This window comes from Microtus oregoni, unplaced genomic scaffold (genome assembly GCF_018167655.1).
Source record: "Microtus oregoni isolate MIOR12 unplaced genomic scaffold, Mior012 000046F_ref0000063, whole genome shotgun sequence".
Taxonomy (NCBI): domain Eukaryota; kingdom Metazoa; phylum Chordata; class Mammalia; order Rodentia; family Cricetidae; genus Microtus; species Microtus oregoni.
Window position 1 is genome coordinate 4,655,463 of NW_024543220.1, and position 24,339 is coordinate 4,679,801.

General features: G+C 46.3%; 1 protein-coding gene across 1 annotated transcript; it reads left to right on the forward strand.

The window, feature by feature from the left end:
* Positions 1–419: 419 nt before the first annotated feature.
* On the forward strand, positions 420–23,369 carry Arhgef5 (Rho guanine nucleotide exchange factor 5). Its single transcript, XM_041634878.1, has 15 exons — positions 420–547; positions 6,817–9,928; positions 10,458–10,515; positions 11,031–11,092; positions 11,295–11,548; positions 14,151–14,311; positions 14,830–14,982; positions 15,272–15,401; positions 15,670–15,744; positions 16,122–16,211; positions 17,160–17,317; positions 17,898–18,059; positions 19,559–19,629; positions 21,955–22,059; positions 22,732–23,369. The coding sequence occupies exons 2-15, from the start codon at positions 6,829–6,831 to the stop codon at positions 22,887–22,889; spliced, it is 4,737 nt and encodes a 1,578-aa protein (XP_041490812.1). The 5' UTR covers positions 420–547; positions 6,817–6,828; the 3' UTR covers positions 22,890–23,369.
* Positions 23,370–24,339: the final 970 nt, after the last annotated feature.

The window sequence follows — 24,339 nt, forward strand, 5'->3', positions numbered from 1 at the left end:
GAAAGAGAAAAGTGCATTACATCCCGAAGGTAAAGACACACATGGACAATCACAAATCTCAGATGTCCCGAAACATCAGCAGCAAGCCAAAGGCAAACTCCAGGGACCGAAAGTCAGCCTGGTCCGATGAGACCCAGATGGAGTCCTGAAGAGGACCCGCGGAGGAAGAGCCGTGCAGGGGCGTCCAGGGGCACACGGGACACCGGAGAGCCCCGTGTCCGGGTCCCTGATGCGCCTCCCCGAGTGGCTGCAGCCGGGGCTCCGGCCCTGGACGGCTGCGGCCTGCGGGTGCTATCGCTACGCCCTAGCCTTGCAGAGCCCGCACTTCCCAGCTCTTCTCGGGGCTGCCCCTCCCCCGGGAAGGTGTGTCCCTGTTTCCTCACCTGAAACTTCCTTAGGAGAAGCCGGTCCCTCCCTCCCGTCCGGCGGCAGGGGCGGGCCGCGGGTGGGGCGCCGGGGCGGCCTGGCCTGGCTGGGGACCGCAGCGGGCGCCGGGACCTGGAGGGGACTCTCGGGCCGGCCCGAGGCAGCATGTGACTCCGACCAGGTGGGTGTCCTCTTCTCTTCGCAGCCCCTGGCTCCAGGTAGCCTTGGAGCCCCGCGGTCGTAAGCCAGGGGCGGGAAAAAAGTGAGGACTAGGCCTCCCCTGGGACCAGTCCCTGCCAGGTCCCGGGGCGCAGGCTCCGGAAATGGGGGGCTGGGCCAGTGGGCCGGGCTCCGAGTGAGGGGCTGAGTACCTGGTGGGGAAGAGGAAGGGAGCAGGAAGGAATGGCCTCTGGAAAAAGTTTGCTTTCCAGCCAGGTCTGCCCCTTGGAAATGGGCACCCTGCCCCGCGATGTTCCCCGGCCAATAATCCGAACTTTTTTTCCCACCCACAAAGTCGGGGGCCTGGGGAAAGCGAACTCCTATGATGAGGAATTCTTGAGTTTCGATTTCTAGACTGCCCCTTACCTGGGAGTGTTATTGTCTCTCTCTCTGTTTTTTGTAACCTGGTCTGGGCCTTACTTCGTTATCTTCACGGCATTTCCATGCGTACTCACTTGTGACTGTGTACACACCTCTCTCCGAGGCTCTGAGATCTGTAACAAAGATCCTTGTTCTGTGTCGCCTCTCCCCTATTTACCTGTCTATAGGGAGCTTCTTGTTGGCCTCAGTACAACAAAGTTTTCTGAAATGTGTAAGAGAGCTGTGTAGTGCAGGCAGCCAGATTGTGGGTGCAGGAGCCCATTTTCAGAGTCCTTAATTCTGAGCATCTTTATAAACGCCTTTTAGCAGAACTGGCCTGGGAGAATTCTTCGTGGGGCCTCAGTTTTCAAGTCTCAGTCCTCCCCCGCCCCTCCTGGATCTTGGGTTCCCAGGACCGTCTTGTCCTCCTGTCGGCCTAGCAGTGAACTCTGGCCAGCTCTGGGTCAGACTGAGGGGGAAGGGCACGCCAAACAGCGGAGGGCAAGAGGGTGGTTTTCCTTTCAGCTTCCTTCCTCCCTTGCTCCCCCACTGTGCTCCCTGCTTTACTTCAAAAGCTCCAAGTCACAGAGAAACAACCCCCAGTGTGGCCTCTTCCAGACTTCCTGCTTTATCTGCACCTGGGGTATGGAAGCTCCAGGCTCTATCAAAACAGTCATCATTTGTTAACCAGTCCTCAGGCCTTGGACTGAAACAGTGAACATTGAGAGGACATGGGGGAGGATGGAAGGAGGGGAAGAGCTGGGCAGGGGACCGAGGTGTAAATTCTAAGACTGTGGTAAAAGAGGAAGAAGTCGGAAGGATTGTAAAGGGATCCATCTTTTCAAAAGAATACAGAAATTCCAGATATGGCAAAAGGTTTTTGATAAATCAGAGCTCCCTAGAGGGTATGGCTGCCCATAATGTGATTTTTCTGAGGTTGTCTGTGGTCACGTTATGCACTTGTCTGTTTTGGGGGATAGACAAGAAGACGTCATTGGTGGTGTCTGGAATAGTCACTTACTGTGTTGTGGGCAGAAATGGGATCTCTCGTGGGATCGTATGTTGAACCGAATGGTATAGAAACAAACGGGATGGACGGGTCTCCACGCTTGCAGTGTGTGAAGAGTCAGCCGGCCACTCAAGAGTGCCTGTAAAGCACAGACACAATGTCAATAAACAAGTCATACCTTACCTGAGTGGGTGGCTCCACGGCCACAGGTGGGCCTGAGGACTTAAGCATCCCCACACAGAATGTTATTATAAGACCATCTGCCCTCTGAGGCCATCGATGGTGCGTAAGACATTACAGACTGGATAAAAAAAATGTGTATTCCATTCTTCACTGGGTCAGTCGGACAGGTCTTAGCAATGGTGTTGTACTACCCTTATGTTGGTGTCTTTGGAATATTGGGGGTGGTAATGCCAAACACTGAACCATGTTACCCATCTGTGTAGTGATTGTATGAGCAAAAATAAGAGGTGATCTTTTGGATTGAAGGTGGGAGATTTGTTTTCCTACTGTAAGCAGAAGTGTAGCTGCCATTGTAAATGCAGGTGCAATTATCTCTGAAATCATTTTATACCTGGTGATTAGACATGGGCAAGAGCTGAGGTGTTGGGGAGCGGTGTCTGGGGGAGACAGTGGAGGTCTGCTATACTGTTAATAGGGTGACTCAGTTCTGCCTCCTAAAAAGTCCACACCATGGGGTCTTGAAGATGCGAAATGTCTCTGGTCTGGAGAGAAGCCAGGTTCCTGGGATGCTGTGCCCTGTCTCTGCCTGTGTGCAGATAAATAGTGATTAGTCACCCCAGATGAGAAGGATATGGGGATGTTTCAACTCTTAACGGAACAGGTAGCTCAAAAAAAAAAAATTCCATTCTAATTCTAATGCCTTTATGTGAGTAAGACCATGTTTTACAGATTTCCTTTAGCTTTCTCCACATTCTAGCCGGGTCATGCTTGTTTGTGTAGGGTTATTAAGGTAGAATTAACTATAGGAACTGAGGGTATGTGCTACCTTTGGGATGAATGGTGTATAAATAGGTGAGTCCCATATTTCTTTTCTTCTCTTTTTCTTCCTTTTCTTTGGGGGGGGAGGGGGATTTTCAAGGCAGGGCTTCTCTTTGTAGCCCTGGCTGTCCCAGGACTTGCTCTGAAGACCAGGCTGGCCTCCAACTCACAGAGATCTACCTGCCTCTGCCTCCAGGGTACTAGAATTAAAGGTGCACACCACCAGCGCCTGGCAACTACCATGTTTCTGCAAAGATAAAGACATAGCTGTGAGATTTCAGAGACAGACATTCATTGAGTCTTAGATCAGAACTGAAAATATCCACATAGAATATAGTATATGTGGATGAAGTGTGGCAATGGCAGGAACTCATTTATAAATCCAGGCAGTCTTTTTTTATGATATGATGATGTTGGGAGATAGGGACCGGATGATACAGATGCTGGTGAGGAGAGATAACAGGTTTGTCGCATAGTTTTCTGAGGCAGGTATGAGCAAGTTCCAGAAGGTGTCAGGGAACAAATGTGGCTAAGAGAATAAGATCACATTATATATTATTTGTATATTTTATGCGTAAGGACTAGTTAGAGCAGCTCACACACTGCCAGTTAGCTGGAAAAGGACATAGAAATCCTTCAACCAAGGCCCATTTATGTTAATCATATCAACTTGCCCTATATAGATAATATCTGCACCTGTGAGGTGACCAGGAACTTGTCACATACTACATCTGCAAGTGCCTAGGGACCTGCCTGTTTGGTTATGTCAGATTCTATTGCATAGAGACTGCAAGGGTAGGTCAGTCACTGGGAGGTGTGTGTGTGCATGTGTGTAGGTGTGTGTATGTGTGCGTGTATGTGTGTGGGTGGGTGTGTATACGTGTACATAGTCATTCTGCATCACAACAGAAGGCAGTTTCACAGGTAGGTTTCCACATTAAACCTGGAGTCGACCAGAAAGGTACACAGCTGGATACTGAGGGGCCCAGGAACTCATAGGGTCCTCTCTTGTGTTGTGGCTGAATGACTGGGTGCTTACAATAGACGCACATCAGGAGTCTTCATTTCAGGTTCATTTGTATCATTTGCTTGGGAAATGGAATCCTTGAGCCTGAGTTTTACTATCTATACACTGAGCAGAGTCTTGTGTTTCTAGAAAGGCCTCTGCAGCTTCCTGCCTTCTCTTTCTTTCCTACACAGTCTCTCAGAGCACTACTGCCTGAGAGGCAGTTTCTATGACTTTTAAAGGTAACACCGAGCTTTTTTTGTGTTGTGTTGGTTAATTTCATTAGAACTGCGAAGGAAGCAATTTTTCCCATCTCTTATATATAAGGAAAAGGAAATTTAAATATATGAAATGATTTCTACAGTTGACTTAAAAATTAGTAAAGCATCAAAAAGGCAAAAATGAAGCATACTTTTACTGTACTTCTTTCCCTGGGACCATAAAGCTTTAGGTAGAGGGGCCTGCACAGTTAACATGGTAGAGGATGTGCCCTCATGGAGATCCTGATGCAGCTCAAAATGCTAGACAAGTTCCAAGTGTTTGAGGAGAAGCAGAGAGTGTTCTGGGACCAAATTCCAGCAGAGGAGTGTAACATATGAAGACTGTTGCTGAGAGAAAAGGGGTTGAGAGCTGAGGGTAGAGGCAGGGGCTGAAAAAAAAGGAAGGCAGAAGCTAGATTGTACAGGGTGTATGGTCTTTGCTGAATTTTTGGGATTACTCTCAAGGCTAGTTAGACGATACCAAAGAATTTAAACCACAAGCGGTATTTTGTATGTAAAATGAACTGTATGTATGGAGTCTGGGGCTAGGCTGTGCTCCAGGTACAAAGATGTGTGAGCATAATATGAAAGCTCTTGACCAGGAGGGAAACAAGAGATTTATTATGTATGTTTAAAATATTTATTGAGCACTTACTATGGGCCTGCTGTTGTGCTGGATGTAGGCAATTGAACAAAGTTTGTCTCATATGGCTTGTTGTTGAAACTGAGGTTAAATCAGATCACTTAATTATACAATTGAAATGCTGTAAATTTCAGTGAAAGGGAGAAGGCAAGTGAGTTATAATTTTTAGTTCCATGAAATAGAAATGTCGTTTAACCCATCTGAGGAATTAGAAAAATTAGAAACCCGAAGCCTAAGTCATGACAGCATGCTGGCATAAATACCAAGAAGGAAAGTTCTTGTGACGTGAGTCACAACCACCACCAAAAGTGGGGGATACTGGCAGAATGGCATCTATGGAAACTGGGTGGAACTGGAGGGATGTGAGGCTATGAACAGCACACAGGCAGAACTCATTTGAGATAGAAGTTGAAGGGTGCTTAGACACTGGTAGAATGGCATGCAGGCCTGGAGGAGACAGGGTAGAGTAAACGGGCAGGATGGAAAGTGGTCATGCAGGCTACTTTTGAATTGCAATAAATTGAGGTGGCACCTCTCCATTGTCTTCTGAACTTTTTGCAAAATAGACTATGAGGTTTTCTTTTGGAATGTGAAGACAGGGTAGAAGGTCACCATGTTGGACATAGTGAGGGCAGGTAACCTAGTGTTAGGGAGGAGGACAGTATCATAATGAAGGTAGCACAGCTTTTCAAGTTGAATAGAGTAAGGGGAGTTATCTTTCCCTTTTCTAGCAGCTGTCTCTATAATTGAAAATAAAATTGGTCATTAGTTATAGAGTGCTGCTAGACACTATAAAAATAGGAAGATGAGTAAAATCCAGACGTTGTGGAAAGGACTCATCATGTGTTGCACGTTGGCTACAGTAGCTTGACCTACTTTGATCCTTTGGTGGCATTTCGGGAGCAAGGTTGCTCTCCTGACACTGCTTCTCTGGGCTGTTAGATGCAGGGTGTGTCACCCATCATGGCTGGTAGTTATTCCAGGCTGAGTCACACCGAGAGTCCAGAGAGTTGACAGGGAGGACTAGACAATGGCATGATTGAATTTAGAGGGCAATGACCACTGACAGTTCCTGGAACTCTTTGACAATGGTCTTTAATGCTAATTGAATTGTTTGTAATCAGTTTTTTTCCCACAAGACTACAAGATCCACCAGGAGCTTTGTCTTGGTCACTGCTGATTGCCCTACACTTAAAAGGGTCACTAGGTAAATGTGTTTGTGTGTGTGTGTGTTGTGGAGGTCAGAAGTTGATGCCACATACCTTCCTTGAAGGCTCTTCTCCATCTTCTGAGAGAAGCTCTCACTGAACTGGTACTCATTGATTGAGTGGACTGGCTGACCAAGAAGCTCCGGAGATCCACTATCCCTGACTACTCCACCCCTCCACATGTTAGGGTGATAGTCACACATTACTGCTCTCGGCATTTTTATGTGTATGCTAGGGTCCTTATGTTGGTATGCCAGCTGAGCTATCTTCCCATTCCCTGTAGGTAAATCTTTATTACACTTACCGACTGAACCATCTCCCCAGTTTTTCTAAGTCCCTTGAGAACTACAGAGATGCTTAACAGTTAAGAACACTTACTACTCTTTCCGAGGACCAGAGTTCAGTTCTTAGCACACGTATTAATGGCTCAGAATCACCTATAACTCCAGTTCCAGGGGATCTAGTGCCTTCTTTTGGGCTCTATGGGCACTGCATGTGCATATAGCTAATGTTTAAATAAAAATAGTTTAAAAATTTTCTTAAGAGAAAAAAGAAATTATAGCTTAATTTAAAAATAAATAAAATTAAACGACATATAAAGGCTAGTGCTTATTTCATTGAATACCTGTCTTGATGAATGATCCTGAGTCAAACCAAAGCAGTTTCCCATTCATCTTCTTCATGATCTTTCCCTTTGGACACAGACGAGGCACTGGAAACTTTTGTTTTGTATTCTTCTTTAGGATCTGGCCCTGATGGAGGCTGAGGAGCTTGAGCATGGAGCATCTGCACCCAGCCCTGCCATAGGAGACTTTAAAACTGTCCCTGAAGCTATCATGAGGAGCAGTCAGATCCCTTCCCTGGAGCCTGAAGCTCAAGAAGGCCAAGACCCATCCTACAAGTGGGCGGATGGCCACAGACTCCTGATGAACCAGCCAAAAGATTTAAGGGACATGAGCGACCACACACCTCATAGTGTGGGATTTTTCTTAAAGGAAGTTTCTTTAGACATGGAGAGCAACCAGGAAATCCTTGTGGCTGAGGCCTGTGACACTCCAGACCTGCAGGAAGCAGTATCCCAGAGCCTTAAAGACCAACTGTCGAGAACAATAGCTGTCCCTGAGCTTTTGGCCTGTGGTGTTCAGGAAGAATGGCTAGACAAATCCAGTCAGCTAGACAGCAGTGTGGAGGCAGAGCTGCATCCCGAACTCATGTCTTTGACATTGTCGATTAGCCCAGCAAAAGAAGAGGAAGAAACCCCTCCAGACACCTCAAATGCTAGAGGATCTTGGCCTTCCTGCAGAAAGCATCCTGGGGAAACTGACCAGTCTGAGGGGGACGGAAGTGAACTGCTGAGCCAGGGGAAACAGATGCAGCTGGAGGACACACAAGAAAAGCAAGGGCAAGAAGGCCTCCTCCAACCTCTGGAGGCCCAGGGACTGGAGGAACAGGAAAGACAAAAAGTAGAAATTCAGGAGGCAGGAACTCTGAGGGAAGACGTTTGTTCTGATCGTCTTCTGGGGGAGCAGGAAGAGGAGGGAGAGGAGGTTAATGGCAATGAGGATGAACAGAAACAGGATAAGGACCAAAACCATATAATGCTTGGAGCACAAAGGGAACGTGAGGGGTTCAGTGAGGAATTGGGGGTTCTGGATTACAGTGAGTATGGTCAAGAGGACTGGGACAGGAAGGTTCAGGGTCAGAGGGATTCAGAGGAGGAGGAACAGGACAGGGAATTAAGAGAGGTGGAAGAGAGGAGGGTGAATGTGCAGTTTGTAGAGGAGCAAATGTTAGTAGTGCAGTCAGAGAACGTAAGTGGGAAGCAGGCAGAGCATGGTGAGGCAGGAACAGTGGAGCAGCAGGAGGAGGCCGTAGATTCAGGTGAGGGGGAGCAAGGGAATGGGGGGAGGGGTGGGCAGGCGGCGGAGGAAGGGAGGAGAACGGAAGATGACAAGTGTTGTCCCCTAGTGGATCCTGTAGCCCCTGAAGGTCTCTCTCCAGGTTCATTGTTTCCAGGCGTCTCTTGTGTTGATAGTCCTGGGGTTCAGAGGCATCCTGTTTCTAAGGAACTGGTACCCCAAGCTCTGACTCCTGCACTGGAGACAATAGAATGGTCTCACCAACCCATTTCTCTATCTGCTTCTTTTGCTACTGAAGAACCCCTTGAAGAAAGGACTCACAACAGCCAGCAAGAAGGAGTCAGGCTAAGGAAGGGGGGAGTATCCATTCAGGGGACTGAGGTTGTTTCTGCCAGTGTATCTGTGACTCCTAGGACACTGGATTCAGCCCCTTTCAGTTCCACGGAAGTCTTCCCCCTCGCTGCCTCCTTGTCACCTGTTAACGCTCAGGTTGGCCTTCCTGGGAAGGACACCCTAGCAGCCTGTCTCTCAACTGACACTTCACCTCACTGTGGGGCATTTGAGACTCCTCCGTTACCTGTAAAAACTACTAAGGACCCATGTGCCACCTCTGACAAGGCCAACCATCATAGCCCTCTCTGCAGCTACACTGGGGCCACCCAACATCTAAGAAGTAACTCGTTCCCAGGCTTTTACAGGACAGAACAGACTCCAGACTCTGTGGGAATGTCTTCTTCTTCTTCTCATTCGGAACTGCCGCAGAGGCCCCCCAAACCTGCCATCTATGGCTCTCTGATCCCAAGGAGGGACAGAAGAAGCAGGGACGGTATCATCTTTTCAGATTCCTCTACTGCTTTTTTTCCTGTGAGACAGGACTCCAGAGAATTTGCTTCAAATCCAGAAGGACCCAGCGATCTTTATGGCAGTCGGCCGTGGAGCTCCCCACAGAGCTCAGCCCTTGCCACAGGCTCTCCTGTGCCTGCTTCTTCACCATCCACTGTCTCCCTGGATATGAGAATACATGAAACTTTGCCCCCTCCTCCCCCAGAAAAGAGACATAGCTACAGTTCCATCATGGAGAGAGACCGCCACCTTCATGCCGTAAACCCCACCCTGAAGCGACATAGTCATCCTCCTCCCTTGGCCCTAAGTTCGGGGCTACATGGATATCCTAAAGGCCCATTTCCCCTAGTTCCTGACTCTGTTGTGGCAAGGCAGCATCGCCCTCTGCCATCCACCCCAGAAGACCCCCACCGAGTTCAGACCTCCATCCCCCCAAGGCTGAGATACAACAAACCACTACCCCCAACACCCGACGCTCCTGAGCTCTGCCATTCTTCAGAATCTCCCTCTAGTGTACCAAAGAAGTACAGGCCTCTACCCCCAGTTCCTCCCTCTGAGCCACCCCCCTTACCCCCCAAGGCCAGGGAAAGAAGCAGGAGTATCCAGGGGGCAGTTAGACATCCAGGGGGTCAAGCCAAACCAAGGCCCACTGGCCAAGACTGGACAGCCTCTACTCTCTCTGTTGGACGGACCTCCTGGCCCCCAGCCACAGGCAGAGCAACAGACTCTTTGGCTGCCACCAGTAGGGGTAACAGTGAAGTGTCACCTGGCCTAGCTTTCAGCAACATGACAAACCTTCTAAGTCCCTCTTCCCCTACCACTCCCTGGATCCCAGAACTTCAGAGACCTACCAGTAAGGATGAGTTAGGGCTCACTGAAGAGTCTGAGTTTCCAGTGAGAGGATCGTTTAGAAGATCAGGCCCTCAGGAGAGGTACGACACACACACACGGAGGTCATCTTTGGGATCAAGAAAACAGTCAGAAAAACCCATCCACCACCAACTGGAGAAGACATCCAGCTGTCCCGACAGGCAGGACCCAGCGAGGACAGAGGGTGGCAGTGAACTGGCTGTCGGCCAGGCATCCAGCAAGCACAAGAGCTGGAACCGGCAAGGGCTGCGGAGACCTTCTCTTTTGCCTGAGAGTGCTTCAGGTAAGTGGGGTGCAGAGAGTGCAGAAAAATCTGTTAGGCGAAGGTTTTCTTCTAGTTTGTCCATTTCCAGGGTCTCTACTGTCCTCTCTGCAGCCTCACTCAGCTGCACATTTACCATCAACTCAGAAACTCAAACTCATAGCTCCGTGATCCCATTGCGGTGTTCTTCCTCCCTTTCTTACCTTTCCATCACTAGCTTGCCCAGGAGTCCACTTCTTCCTGAAGTTGCCTGGACTCCCTCCATGGCTAGGTCTTTTTGCTCTCTGCCTTGACGAACATAAGGCACCCTTTCTTGGTGCATTCTCCATCTTGCCTGAAGGCTGGGGGGCATAGCTGATATCAGTCTTCCATCCCAACCAGAGGGCCAGGGACACAGGGTTCGGGACTCTGGAATACCTCTCTCTGGCTTTAGTGTTGTCTTCTCTTCCAGGTTCTGCTAGAACTGTCTTCCCTCTGCTCACCTATGACTCCTGCTCATCCTTTCACTTTCTCTAAATGCCCCTGTTATGTCACCCGTTTCCCTTTCCAGATTTAAGAAACTCAGGCATGGGAAGACCTCCTGGCTCTTCAGACTCTGTTGTTTTCCGGTGAGTTTCTCTGGCTCCTCACAAACTCAACTGTATGGTCTTCATTTATGACACTAGGATTTCCTTAGTAGGTCTTCATTGGATAAGGATACTGGGATCCAGAATGTCTGGTGCCTCTATCTTCAGAAAGTAAGGAGAGGAAGAGAAAGGCACCAGGCCTGCCAGGAAGGGAGGTGTTTGAACCTAACCAGCTCTGCCCACTGTGTCTGAGTCAGCTGTTCTCAGGCATATGACTATGAACAGTCTCCTTCCACATAATATCTGGGGTTATCATTTGACATGCCCCACAGGATTTATAAGTTTTCCCCAAGATCGCAGGATCTTTTCTGGACTTTGAGATAAGGGAGAGGAGTTGAATAGAAAAATCCATGATGGGGGCAGGTTGAAGCCACTGTTCCTTCAGTCCTGATATCCCAGCATGTATGTGGAGGGTTAGAGATTTCTTCATCTAAAGTCACTTAAGGGGTCTTCTGTCTCATGGTCAACAAGCACCCCAAACCGTGCCTCCTCCACAGGGAGAAGAAACCAAAGGAGGGGATGGGCTTTTCAAGACGTTGCTCCAAGCTCATCAACTCCTGTGAGTATCTTAAAACAGGTCTCTAGGCTCAGGTGTGCTCTCTGCCTAAAGTGGGTGAGGGATCATGACGGTCAGCAATCGAGTGGTGGTGTCCAGAAGAAAGGGTTGCCCGAGGTCAGCCGTAGATGGCAATTTCTGGCTGCGGGCTTCCACTCACTTCATTTTCTCAGGATTTTCTCCTCCCATGAATCCTCACCCACAGCCCAGCTGCTCTATCAAGAGTACAGTGACGTTGTTCTGAACAAGGAGATCCAGAGCCAGCAGCGGCTGGATAGCCTGGCCGAGGGACCTGGAATCTCTTCCCCTCGGCATCGCCGAAAGGCAATGGTGCCTTCGGACTCCTACCTCCAGCGCCTCTCCATGGCCTCCAGTGGCTCCCTCTGGCAGGAGATCCCTGTGGTGCGCAACAGTACCGTGCTACTGTCCATGACGCATGAAGATCAAAAACTGCAAGAGGTACCACCCAGGGCAGGGCAGAGAAGGGGGAACAAAGTCATATTTGCTAATGTTTATCTCCTCACCTCTGCCACCAAGAGCAGGCCGTCCCTGCCCCATGCTCCCCTGTATATACAGTGACTGCTCACTGCCATGCTGAAGAATGTGAACTGCTCTCAGAATCTGGGCACTTTCCCCACTTCCCATATTCATCATGTGCCATCGGTTCCTACCTGTAGTGGCTAGGGTCATACAGAGTGACCATACCTCTACATCCGTTGGCAGAGACATGAATGTAACTTCTTCACCACTGCTTCATGATGAGCTAATATCTCCGCTTCCACAAGGGCTTCAGACAAGCCACACAGTCTTCCTGCTGGCTCCTTTGAAGAGGACGGCCAGAAGTTGTCCTTTGGTTCTTAGATCTCACTAAGGCTTTAATATGTCCCTGCTTGTCATCACTCCCAATAGCAAGACGGTAGGAGACAACACTTATCTGGTTCTAAGCTGCGACCACCACTAAGTTCTCCATACGCAGTTTCTGCTTTCAGATCTGTCTGAAATCGGAGGTAGAACCTTTCTTCCCAGGGAGAAAGTAGGGCACCGTGCGATAGAGGACTATCTGAGTAGTTAGGTTCTACAACAGTTGATCCAGACATGCAGCCTTCACTCATACAGGTTGCTTGAATTTGGCCAAATCACTCGCTCTCTCTAAGTATTGTTTCCCATTTGTAAAAAAAGACACCAAGAGTTACTGGCAGAAAAAAAAAAGAGGTAAATGGTTATTACAGAATAATTAGTCAGAAAATATGGCTATTTGAATTTTGACGATGCAGACCTGCTTCATGTACAAGAGTGATAACCGCAGACAAGCTGGATCATTTCACTGCAAGTTTTAAAATGCATATATTGAGAAAAATCGCTAACCTGTCCTGTATTTATTTCTTCCCATCAAATAATGGGAGGATGAAATGAATGCTCGCTCCCTCTCCCTGAGTCTTCAGTAAGCTAGGAAGTCCCGAGGGTTTAGACCCCAGCCTTCACTCATTCTTCTTCTTGACTTTGTGACCCGAGAGACCTCTGCATCAGTACCGTATACATACACGTTCATTTCATGAAATAACATCTTGGGGGCCTGCAAAGTTCCTTCACAGATTCCATTCCTTTTAACAATCATGTATGTGTGTGTGTGTGGCGGGGGGGGGGGGGGTGTCACCATATCTATATAAAAGGACAAAACAAAAACACAATTCTAAGTTTCAGAAGCTTAAATGAGCCATCTTAGGGCCTATGATCTTTGCTATATAGAGGATAAATGTGCAATGTCATTGTTTGGGGATATATAGAAAGGTCCTGTGTGTTTGGCTATCTGACACCAGCAAGGGATGCCTGTCTTTCTCTTCTCGCCAAGTGTTCTTACTGAAGCCCACTGGTCACGCCTGTGTCGTTGCGCCCCCTGCTGGAACCTCCACACACATTCTTAATGTGTGTGTTTGGTTCCCTTTTAAACTAAAGCTTTTCTCACATACCTTTTCTCACATCTTTCCATTTCTCCTCAGACCTCAAACTGAGCTTGTCACCTTCCTCCCTAAGTCATTTCCTTCAGAGCACTATGGCTTCATCAGCAATTCCATCATCCAACCACTACCCAACTGAAGAGAAAGGTGTTGGCTTTGGCTCCTCCTCTGTGGGCCCCACTTCCAGCAAATAAGCAAAGTCTTCCAATTCTGCCTGCTTGGTGCTTAGATCAGTCTACTTCTCCCAGGCCTATGACGGGCAGACTTCATCTCCCATCTAGACATGCTACCATTTCCCACCATTGTTCCTACCTCTTCTAGACTTTTCCACACTTTGCTAAAAGACACAGTCATTCAAAAGAATACTAAACTACCCAGCTAATTCCTGTACTTAGAGAATTTTCCCTTTCACAACTCTTTGTTTTTGTTTTTCGAGACAGGATTTAGAGAAACCATGAAACAGTCATGGCTGTCCTGGAACTCACTTTGTAGACCAGGCTTGCCTCGAACTCATAGAGATCTGCCTGTCTCTGCCTCCCAAGTGCTGGGATTAAAGGCATGTGCCACCACTGCCTGACCCTTTCAAGTCTCTTTAAGCTCATATTGTGCTGTACTGTTTACATAACCCACCAGCCCTCATGCCTCATTCCTACTTGTCCCTCTGGCTTTATTTTCCTTTCCTTTTCTTTTCTTTTGTTTGTTTAGTAAATGTTCCAGAAATACTCAACTTTTTTGTTTCTTTCTTAAAAATTTCATTATGTTTTTTAAAAGTATTGACTACCTTGTTATGAGGTCTAGCAGAGTATATTTTATTGGTAAAATGATTATTGTGATGTAGTAAATTAACATAACTGTGATATCACAGAGTTATCTGTGTATGTGTATGAATATATCTTTAAGTTTCTGGAAAAGGTAGCAGTTCACACATATTGTTCAGCCCCTAGATTGAATCTCTTCAGATCCCTGCTAGCCTAAGTTATGTTTCTTGACTCTGAGTGATGATGTACCTAATTCAGTGCTTGACCCTAAAACATTGTTCAACAACTGGTATCTACTAGAGAGTTCATAAAAGTATTCATTAATCTTCCTCTTATGCAACCCTCTAGGCCAAATTTGAGCTGATTGTGTCAGAGGCATCTTACCTTCGCAGTCTAAACATAGCTGTGGATCATTTCCAACATTCAGCCCAACTCCGGGCCTCCCTGTCCACCCAGGATCACCAGTGGCTCTTCTCTCGTCTCCAGGATGTGCGAGATGTCAGCACCACGTGAGACTTCTTCCAAACTCCGTTCTCTCAACCTTGCTCTTCTTAGCCATTGAATTGTCGGCTTTTTTTCTTCCTCATAGAAACCTTCTCTTTGTCAGAGTCTGGATAAGAGTGGCCCTGGGCTCGCTTCAAGGAAGGTAGATAGGAAGAACTAGGAAGAGGGGAGAGTGTGAGGGTTTACAAGTCTTTTAATAGAGAATGAGAAGTGCTTTCTGCATTGATGTTTTGCATACATTCTGTGCGTGCACTGTAGTGGACACAAGATATAAAAATCACTGAAAGATTGCCAAACCAGAAAGAAGAAAAATAGAATATTAGAATTCTATTTTAATTAAATCAGGATTAAGCTAGTAACAACCTTGGGGAGGAGGTACTGCATAGCAAGGACAGAGAAGTAAGGAGAGTCAGTGGAAGTTAGTGACTGATGGAAACAGAAGTTTCACTCTCAGAATATACAGGGCTGAAGCATGCTGAGCTGGGGCCCCGGGACCTCATGAGACTGTTTAAATACTGTGCAGGTTCCTTTCCGACCTAGAAGAAAACTTCGAGAACAACATCTTCTCCTTCCAAGTGTGTGATGTTGTCTTGAATCATGCCCCTGACTTCCGCCGAGTCTACCTGCCTTATGTCACCAACCAGACCTATCAGGAGCGCACCTTCCAAAGCCTAATGTGAGAATGACCCCTGTCTTTCCTTTAAGGGACTTTGTCGTGACCTTGACTCCGTCCCCAGCCCAGAGTGCTCCCGAGAGTGCTTGTTCTTTTGCCCACTATGTCAGCTGATGTCTCAGAGCATTCAACATATCAGGTTTTCTCTGCAGTCCTATCTGAACCCTTTGCATGGGCTCTCACCATCCCTTCCCAGTCCCAGGTCCTGCAGGGAACTTCCGTTCCCAGTACCTTCACTGAGCCCCCATTACTCTCCATCTTCTCCGCCCCTGAGTCTTCCTGCTCCATCTAGGAATAGCAACAGCAGTTTCCGAGAGGTCTTGGAGAAGCTTGAGAGCGACCCCATCTGCCAGCGCCTGTCCCTCAAGTCATTTCTGATACTGCCTTTCCAGCGGATCACCCGTCTCAAGCTGCTGCTTCAGGTATGGCAGATACTTCTCTGGTCCAATTTCCTTGACTCAAAGACATGATCTTGGAAAGTTTGGAGGCAAAAGATCATCCATTCTTTATGAAGTGTCCACATCATGTGGAGGATGTGTGCTGTTTCCCACCTGCCGACATCTTTCTCTCGCGGAAACCTTTGCTTTAGGAACTGTGTCCCTGACTTCTGCATCAAATATTTCCCAGTTATCTCTTCCTGTTTAGCCATCCTTCCTCACATCTGGCTCTTGTCCACTATTTGTTTTACAGAACATTCTGAAGAGAACCCAGCCTGGCTCCTCAGAAGAGGCAGAGGCCACAAAGGCACACCATGCCTTGGAGAAGGTAGGCAGTCATCACAACCAATAACCAATAAAACTCATTTAGGGATAAGTCCTCCCCTTTTCCTGGTACTCATGACTGAAGAAAGTATCAGACATGGGACCAGATTAAGAGGAGAGCCAACCTCCTTGCATGCACTGTATTGATTTCTTCACATTCCGTATCTAGCAATGATGTTCCCACAGTTCCTTATCCCAGTGTGCACCCTCATATCAGGTAGAGAATTTCAGCAACCTAAAACATGACTTTGATGCTGTTTCCTCCAGCTTGTTAGAAAAGACCGAAGTTTGCAGGCATCTTTCCAGATGGCCTTCATGGGCCTTAAACCTCAAGACCCTAACACAATGATCTTCCCTTTCCTTCCCCTGATCTCTTCTCAGCTGATCCGGGACTGCAACAGCAATGTGCAGAGGATGCGGCGGACAGAGGAGCTTATCTACCTGAGCCAAAAGATTGAGTTTGAGTGCAAAGTGAGCTGTCCCTGGCACACCTCCCTGCCTATGAGTCTCTCTAGCCTGTCCTCCACACCATCCCCTGACAGTCTTCTTGTTTCCATCATCTCCAGCCTCCAGCTGCCCTTCTCTTCATTTCTGGAATATGCAAATGATCATTTTAGTTTACAAGCTTTGTTAATAGGTGGAGGCATAGAACTATGTGTGGATTTATTACCTTTGGAGGATGTAAATCAAAAGATATATCTGAATGTACATAAGGAAACTGCCAAGATTGTGAGAAAAGGGGGAGTGACGGTAGTTCCTGGAGGAGGAGGAACAGTCAGTAAATGGACAGAAGGAATTTCCCAGAATAAGGCTATATAAGAATTTAGGGCTGAATAATGCTTGACTCACTTATTTTATCAGATCACTTTTAACCTAATCAAAGCAATATGTCAAAAGCCTCAGAACCTCTTTTCCAAACAAATATAAAATGGATTTCCAGCATTCAAATTCCAGTGCATCACAGATACCATCTTTTCCCTAGAAGGGAAGGGTAGTCCTTCTCTAAGTTCTACCAGGACTCTTTACCCAGGCCCCAGTTCCCAGCAGACCCACCTTGATCTCCTTACCCTCAGCTCCATGCTCGATTCTGCCTGCGTATCTTGGCTCATGCCATCATCAAGGAAAGAGCAAATAACATAACTGCCCCTGATCCTTTGACTTTAATGATGCGGTGTTGTGCCCTGCCTGTTCATTAACATCTTCTCCTTGGGCACACAGACATCTGCTCCCACATCATCCCCATTCGATCAGAATCACGGGATTCACACATCAGTGCAGTGTAGTTAGAGGGCCCCGAGGGACACAGAATCTGGATGGGTTGGTTAAGAGCAAGAGGGAAGATCTGGAATTGGTGTTTGGTAGGTAGGCAGGACTGAGAGGAAGCTCATGACCTGCCTTTTCTCTCCTCCCCACCTATAGATTTTTCCGCTGATTTCCCAATCTCGATGGCTGGTGAAGAGTGGGGAGCTGACGGCCCTTGAGTTCAGTACCTCCCCAGGGCTGAGGAGGAAACTGACCACTCGTCCAGTCCACCTGCATCTCTTCAATGACTGTCTGCTGCTGTCCCGACCCCGAGAGTCAGTGGCTGGGATGGGAGGCCAGGGCTTACGAAAGAATGGGATAGGGCTAGAGGGACACTGCTACTAATGGATCCCTCCTCAGTTAGACAACCCACAGTCTGAGTCATGAGGCATAGCTTAGAGAACAGAAGTGTGTGTGTGTGGGAGGGTTAATGATACCAAATTACATCATGAAGTCACAGAAACGAACCTGGCCCATGTTATAGACATGAGTAAACCACAGCAAAGAAACACCATCTTAAATAAGTTTATTTGTTCTTTAAGTCATGCCCAGCATATTAGCCAATACAACCACTTGGCTAATTTCAGAGTTTAAACTCTGGTTCTTCGGAGCTTAGAAAGTTAACATTGGTTCTTCTCTCTTCAGCTCCTTAAAGTGGTGAATATCACTAACTGCTGTAAATGGTTGTTTGAGACACTGGGATTGTCGTATTGAGAGCAAGTTGAAGCCCTTGTGTGGATTTTATATGAATACAGTCTGTAGAAATTAAGAGCAGAGAGTTTGAGTCTAAGACTACGAGGGTCAGGGTGAAGTACAAACTATAGAATCAGACTTAAAAGACTTAACATTTTGTAGGGGCAACCGGTTCCTGGTATTTGACCATGCTCCGTTCTCCTCCATTCGAGGAGAGAAGTGTGAAATGAAGCTGCATGGGGCTAACAAGAACCTCTTCCGTGTGTTCCTGCTGCAGAACACCCAGGGAGCCCAAGTTGAGTTCCTCTTCCGCACTGATACTCAGTAAGATGGGGCTGGGCACAGGAGTTGGGTTGGGTGTCCCTGGGCAGAAAAACATCCCCAGAGCATGGCCTCCGCACTTGTGGCGTGGGGATCATGCGTAGAGGAACCCAAGGCCCTAGAGCTAAGCAGTGATGTGAAGGAGATTCAGCATGTAAAGTTGCCACTGTGTTAACATCTACTTTACAGTCTTTACTCAGAAATCACAAGGTCTGTGATACATCATGAGGTAGACGCATTGGTAAGGAATGAGCAGAGAATCAGATTGTTGTATCTGTATCCCTGAGAGATCAGCTCATCTGTGTAACCCAGAGCCAAGGCTGTTGGGCACTTATGTGGATAGAAGCCATCTTGAATGCTTTCTGCTTTCCCTCAATCTTTTAGCTTTATCCTCCATTGAGGAGAAATCTATAGCACTAAGAAATATGAGTTGCAGTCTTTCCAATGATAATAAACACATGAAACAATCATAGATACATACTTTGTTGAGAGTTTAATGATAACTGTAGAATCGCACACAGTTCAGCTCACTGAAGAACACCCAGTAGCTTTCCTGGAGCTCCATGAGACACAAGAAAAGGTAATCTGTTAAATTGTTAAACACCTCTGTGGTTTAAGACTCCGCATGATATGAATGCTTTTCAGATTGGTTCCTTGGAAGACATTTCAAGGGTGATCAATGGTCCCTGTCTTCATTCATGGAACAGAGAAAATAGTACATGAGTTTGTGTTTTGGATTTCACATGAGACAAATAGTCATATAGAGCTTTGTGTTCTTTTTTTTTTTTTTAGAGCTTTGGGCAACATCATTTTGGAAAAGTGAAAGTGTCACTCTCAATAACCTAGGTACATAACAGAGGAAAAGACAATATAAAAACCTTCAGATGATCACAAAATTAGGCTAAGGTCATACTATAGTACAATAGCAACAATGACATGGATATAGTTCCTTGGCTTACCTATTATTAAATAGTCATTTCCATCTTAGGTTTTGATTTTTCAAGACAGGGTTTCTCTGTAGCTTTGGAGCCTGTCCCGGAACTAGCTCTTATAGACCAGGCTGGCCTCGAACTCACAGAGATCTGCCTGCCTCTGCCTCCCGAGTGCTGGAATTAAAGGCATGTGCCACCACTGCCTGACTCCATCTTAGATATTTAATTGAAGGGAGGTGAGTGAGGATCAAGAGACATGCAGAGTGGTCATGTGTAAACAGATGAGTGTTTTGCTTGGTATGATTTCCACTGGGAAATGTTCGTGTGCATGATTGACAGTTCACCTTCTGACTCTTTGTGGAAGATATACTTGAAGAGAGAAAGGAAGGATAAGCAAGACATACTAACACATAGTACAGTGTCATACAGTGTTTCCAACCAGGCAGGAGAGTCATTGAATTAGACACATCCTGGTAGCCACTTGCCTTTTCCACCACTGGCCCTCAGCCTATGGCTCCCGACTATAGACTGTAACTGATGCTATGACTTTCTTTTGGTTTTTGTTTTCAGAAGTGAAAAGCTTCGGTGGATCTCAGCGTTGGCCATGCCCAGAGAGGAGCTGGACCTGCTTGAGTGTTATGGTAAGTACGGCTGTAATAGAAAATGGCAGTGTCTCTCTGTGGTTTCCTTTGGATGAAGGGTAGAGTGGACCGAGGGGTAATTAAACAGCTTCTGTTTATTGATTTTCCTTGGAATTTTATGGTAGATTGCTGGCGGTAGAAGCTTAAACACCTGTTATACATCTGTAAAACCTGTCGCTCACCATGGCAGTTTTTTTTCCTCATGCATTCACTGCCTCAGGCAAATGTTTGTTCTTTGTAAATAGATATTCCTTTAAATTTTATCTGCTATGATTTTGACTTAGTTTTACCAATTGAAGATGTCACAGGGAAACAAGGGGAGATAGTGTAGCTGCAATGGTGTTGAGAAGAAAAAAACAACACAGATTTGGTCTGGCCACAGCGTGATAGCTGAGGCAGTTTACCCAGAGCACAGATGGATAGCCAGAGCCCAGGACCTATCAAAGGAACACTGGGCCTTTGTGGGTAAAAAGAACAAATGAGAATAATGATCCTTAAAATAGGATCTAGGAGAACCCAACTGAACTCAGTACTGTTTGCTTGTGGTACAGCCCACTGGTTAGCTTCATTTATGGTAGGTCAGAGGGCAGCATTTCCTGTGGCTGCAAGAGGATGCTGAGGCTTAGAGAAAACTGCACTATTAATAATGTATCACCTCGTTTATTCTTTGCCAAATCAGCGCAGCAAAGTAAAGCATAAAGACAAACAAATCCATCTGCGGTTGTTTAGGACAGGCATCCTCTGAACTGTGTTAGCACGAGCTTAATTACGATCTGTGGAAATGCTACCTGGCTCCTAAGCAAGCCTCTAGAATTTTCTCATGAATCACTTTGGTCAATGATCATCTTGATCAGTGGGTGGTGGTGGTGGCATGTGCCTTTAATCCCAGCACTCAGGGAGTCAGAGGCAGATGGATTTCTGTTAAATTCAAGTTCAGCCTGGTCTGCAGAGTCAGTTCCAGGACAGCCAGGGCAACAGAGAAACTCTGTCTCCTAAAACAAAACAAAACCAAAAAATCATCATCTTGATCAATTACAGACGAGGAAAGTAAGGCAAGAGGATTTCAGGGCACATAAGGGTGTCTAATAGTAGAAGGCTGCTTTTAAGAAGAGGAGTCTTTTATTGGTACAATGAAGAAAATTATGCAAGATTCTCAAACTTCAATTTTGGATCTTGTTGGAAAAACTGTCAACTAAGTTCTGAGTTCTGTACCGAAGATCCTAGTGACCATTAGACTTGAAATTTGTGATTGCAGAGATGCAATATCACAGACCAAGAGCCAAAATTAACTTGTGCCATCTTTGATCACAGTAATAGCCTTTATTACCAACCACTATATTTGGCCTGACATCCTTGTGACCATTTGATAAAACTTGTGGAATGTATTTTTAAACTTGATAAATCATCATTAACTTTAACCAGCCCTAAAGCCAAGTCTGTTAAGATGATGTCTACAACCTATAGGAGAGATGTTTCCTCTCTGCTATAACTGCCTATCAGAGGACCCCACCAGTGTATTGGCAAACACATTGATTCATATTTGATTTTTTGTTCTGGAACCATAGGAGTAACCTCTTCCACAGTGGAGTATGTCATTCATGACAATATAAAGCTATGCTTCCAGACCATGGTCACTTTTATTTGACTCAGAGCATACTATATATTGCTCCCCTTGGAGCAAAAGATGAGCATAAAACAGTTGGATAAGGGATACATGGTTCCTCTCCAACCGTCAGTTCAAAGGACTTCAAACTCCATTAAAAACCTAAAGGTCAGTGCATATCTCAGCGCAGCTGGGTCTTCAGCCGAATCTCAGGCTTTTGTCACCATGAGTAATTAAATATGGTCACGAGGTATTTTCCAGCCATCTTCCCCAGGGAAGACTTTTTAAAAATTAGATTCCGTATTAATAGTTCTCTTTCTTAGTTGGCTTGTTTGATCCCTAGTAGATAGATAATGAAGATGTTTCTTCTAATCACCTCTTTTGTTTTTGTTGGGTTTTTTAAAACCTTTTTTTTTCTGACTTTTGTCTTTTGTTTGTCGGTTTTTGTTGTTGTTGTTTGTTTTGTTTTTGCTTTTTAAAGACAGGTTCTCACTCTGTAGCCCTGGCTGACCTAGACTTGCTATGTAGACCAGGCTGTACTCATACTCACGGAGATCCACCTGCTTCTGCCTCCTTGAGTGCTGGGATTAAAAGTATGGGCCCAATGACTTCTTTTGTCTGTAATCCCAAACTTCTCTCTACCTCAGTCCTTCCACCCTTCCCTCACAGCTCCTCATCCATGCCCTAGTCACTGCTCCTAACCTTTCTTCACTCTTCCAAAGATTCCCCACAAGTTCAGTGCCTCCGAGCCTACAAGCCCCGAGAGAATGATGAGTTGGCTCTAGAGAAGGCTGATGTGGTGATGGTGACTCAGCAAAGCAGTGATGGTAAGGGGGAAGAGTCTATGAGCAGGAGGGTGGTCAGCAGGGGCAGCAGAGAGGTGCACCAGCTTTCTTTATGGCAACAAAGTGCTAAAAGCCGCTGGTAGCAACAGTAATTTCTTCTCTCACGGTCCTGGCAGTGAGCAATCCCAAATCAAGGTATCAGCAGCCTCCTCTGAAACTTCTAGGAATGATCCGGCTTTACCATGTCCCAGTCTGGCAGTTCCTTAATGGCTCTGGGCTGCATAACTCAAATCTCTACACACATATCCTTATGGTCTCTTCTGTGTGCATAGAAATACCCTTTTTGTAGGGAGACTGATTCTGATTGGTTGACAGACTCTGGTAACTTGGTTTAACTTTATTAATTATATTTGCAGCAGTTTCATTCATTCCCAAGTAAGAGCAGATTGTGAGGTACCAGGGATTAGGTTATAAATCAATACTTTGATGGATAAAATTCAACTGATAGCAGTGAAGAAACTTTCAGAATATTTGGCTGTGGACATCAAAAGACCCAGCACATCCCTCTCCACACCCTGCAAGACTGGGTTTTTCATGTCAGAGGATCCTAGTTCATTGAGCCTTAGGATGGAGGGTAATTTTCGGCCGGAAGGTTCAAGAAGTTAGCATGAGCTCTTAGCAGCTAATTCTTCTTTCCTCTTCTGTTTACTGCAGGCTGGCTGGAGGGGGTGAGGCTCTCAGATGGAGAGCAAGGCTGGTTCCCAATCCAACAAGTAGAGTTCATTTCAAATTCAGAGGTCCGTGCACAGAACCTCAAGGAAGCCCATCGAGTCAAGACTGCCAAACTGCAGCTGGTAGAACAGCAAGTCTAGCTATTTGGGGAAAGAATCTTTTGAGCTCATGAATAAGCCTTCCTGGAGATGGTTGGCTCCAGAAACCTGCTGTAGAGGCCTTCTGGAAGCCCTAGGGCTAGCTCAGTCCCTTGCTCCAATACTTCTTTGCATTTTGTGCTTGGTAGGGAATACGGAGTGACTTCACACTGGATTCTGGGATTTCCTTTTCTCATAGGAAAAGGGACTGTGGGGCCTGAGCCCAGGCATTGTACTCCTCACTACCAGATGGTGCATGTACATCACCTGCTGCTACACTTCAGACTCCGAGCTGGCCGGATGTGAGGTTGTGGACCTCAGTCCACTGGAGAGTGGGATGGGGGTTAGCACATCAGGTGGGAGGTGAACCTGCTGATCTAGAGATTCTCCCCAGTGCATGCCGTGCGCCCCTGAGGTCTTTGTTTCCTGGTGGCATGTGAGGGTGGCATTCCCTCACTCTAATAAACTTGGCACTTCTCTGAACGTTTTCATCTCAGACCACTCAGCGCACAGAACAAGATTCACAATAGAGACTCATAAAAAAAAAAAAAAAAACTCCAGCCTATTTGACATGTCATGAAAGACCAAACTGGAGCAAAGACAATACCAGCTACTGATGTTTTCAAAAAAGCCGTAGGAGCATGAGCAGTGGCTCTGCTTGCTGTGGCTTCAGAGCTCGTAGAAGGTATTGGAAGAGTCTGGTGGGGAATGAGAGCCTGTTCAAATAATCCCCATACCCATAGGCACAGATAGGCTAATTTGGGTGGTTTTAGCAAATGTTCTTCAGACCGTTTATGACTTTCTGTTGTGAATTGATTCAATATAAAGTTGTCAGGCTAGGTGTTGCGTCTTCCTTGTGAAAGTCAGTGGAAAGAGTCCCAGAATGCAGTTATCATGCCGCCCTGAGTCAACAGGTCCAGATCCTTCAACGTAAGATGCAGCACCCAGTGATCACACTGCAAATTCCTATCCAGATGGACCAATCCCCGTCTCCTTTAACATTGCCTTTAACAGTTGAAGAATGTCACCGTAATTACTTTCCCTGCTTAGCATCCTCATGTGACAATACATGACATCCATTCTGCCATCTTTTTAGCGGTGCCCTTCTAGTCCTTCTTTAGCCATTCTATTCTGTTGATGATTAGGACTCAAGTGCACAGTTGCATTGCAGCTTTGCCTAAAGAATGAAATAAAGTTTGTTCATGATGATACAACAATAGTAGGATTAGCTTTTGACAGCACATTGCCCTTTTAATCCATTCTAAAATAGAAGTAAGCTTGCTTACCTCTTTTTAAAATAGACTAACATTTTGTTTGAGTCAGCATGAGCAATAAACTAGGGATATGATGCTAAATGCATATAAAGGACTCAAATAATCCCAAATTGACTCTGAAAAAAGTACTCCTTAAGATTTTTCGTTATTAAAAAGGGAAAATTTGCAGAACAGGAACG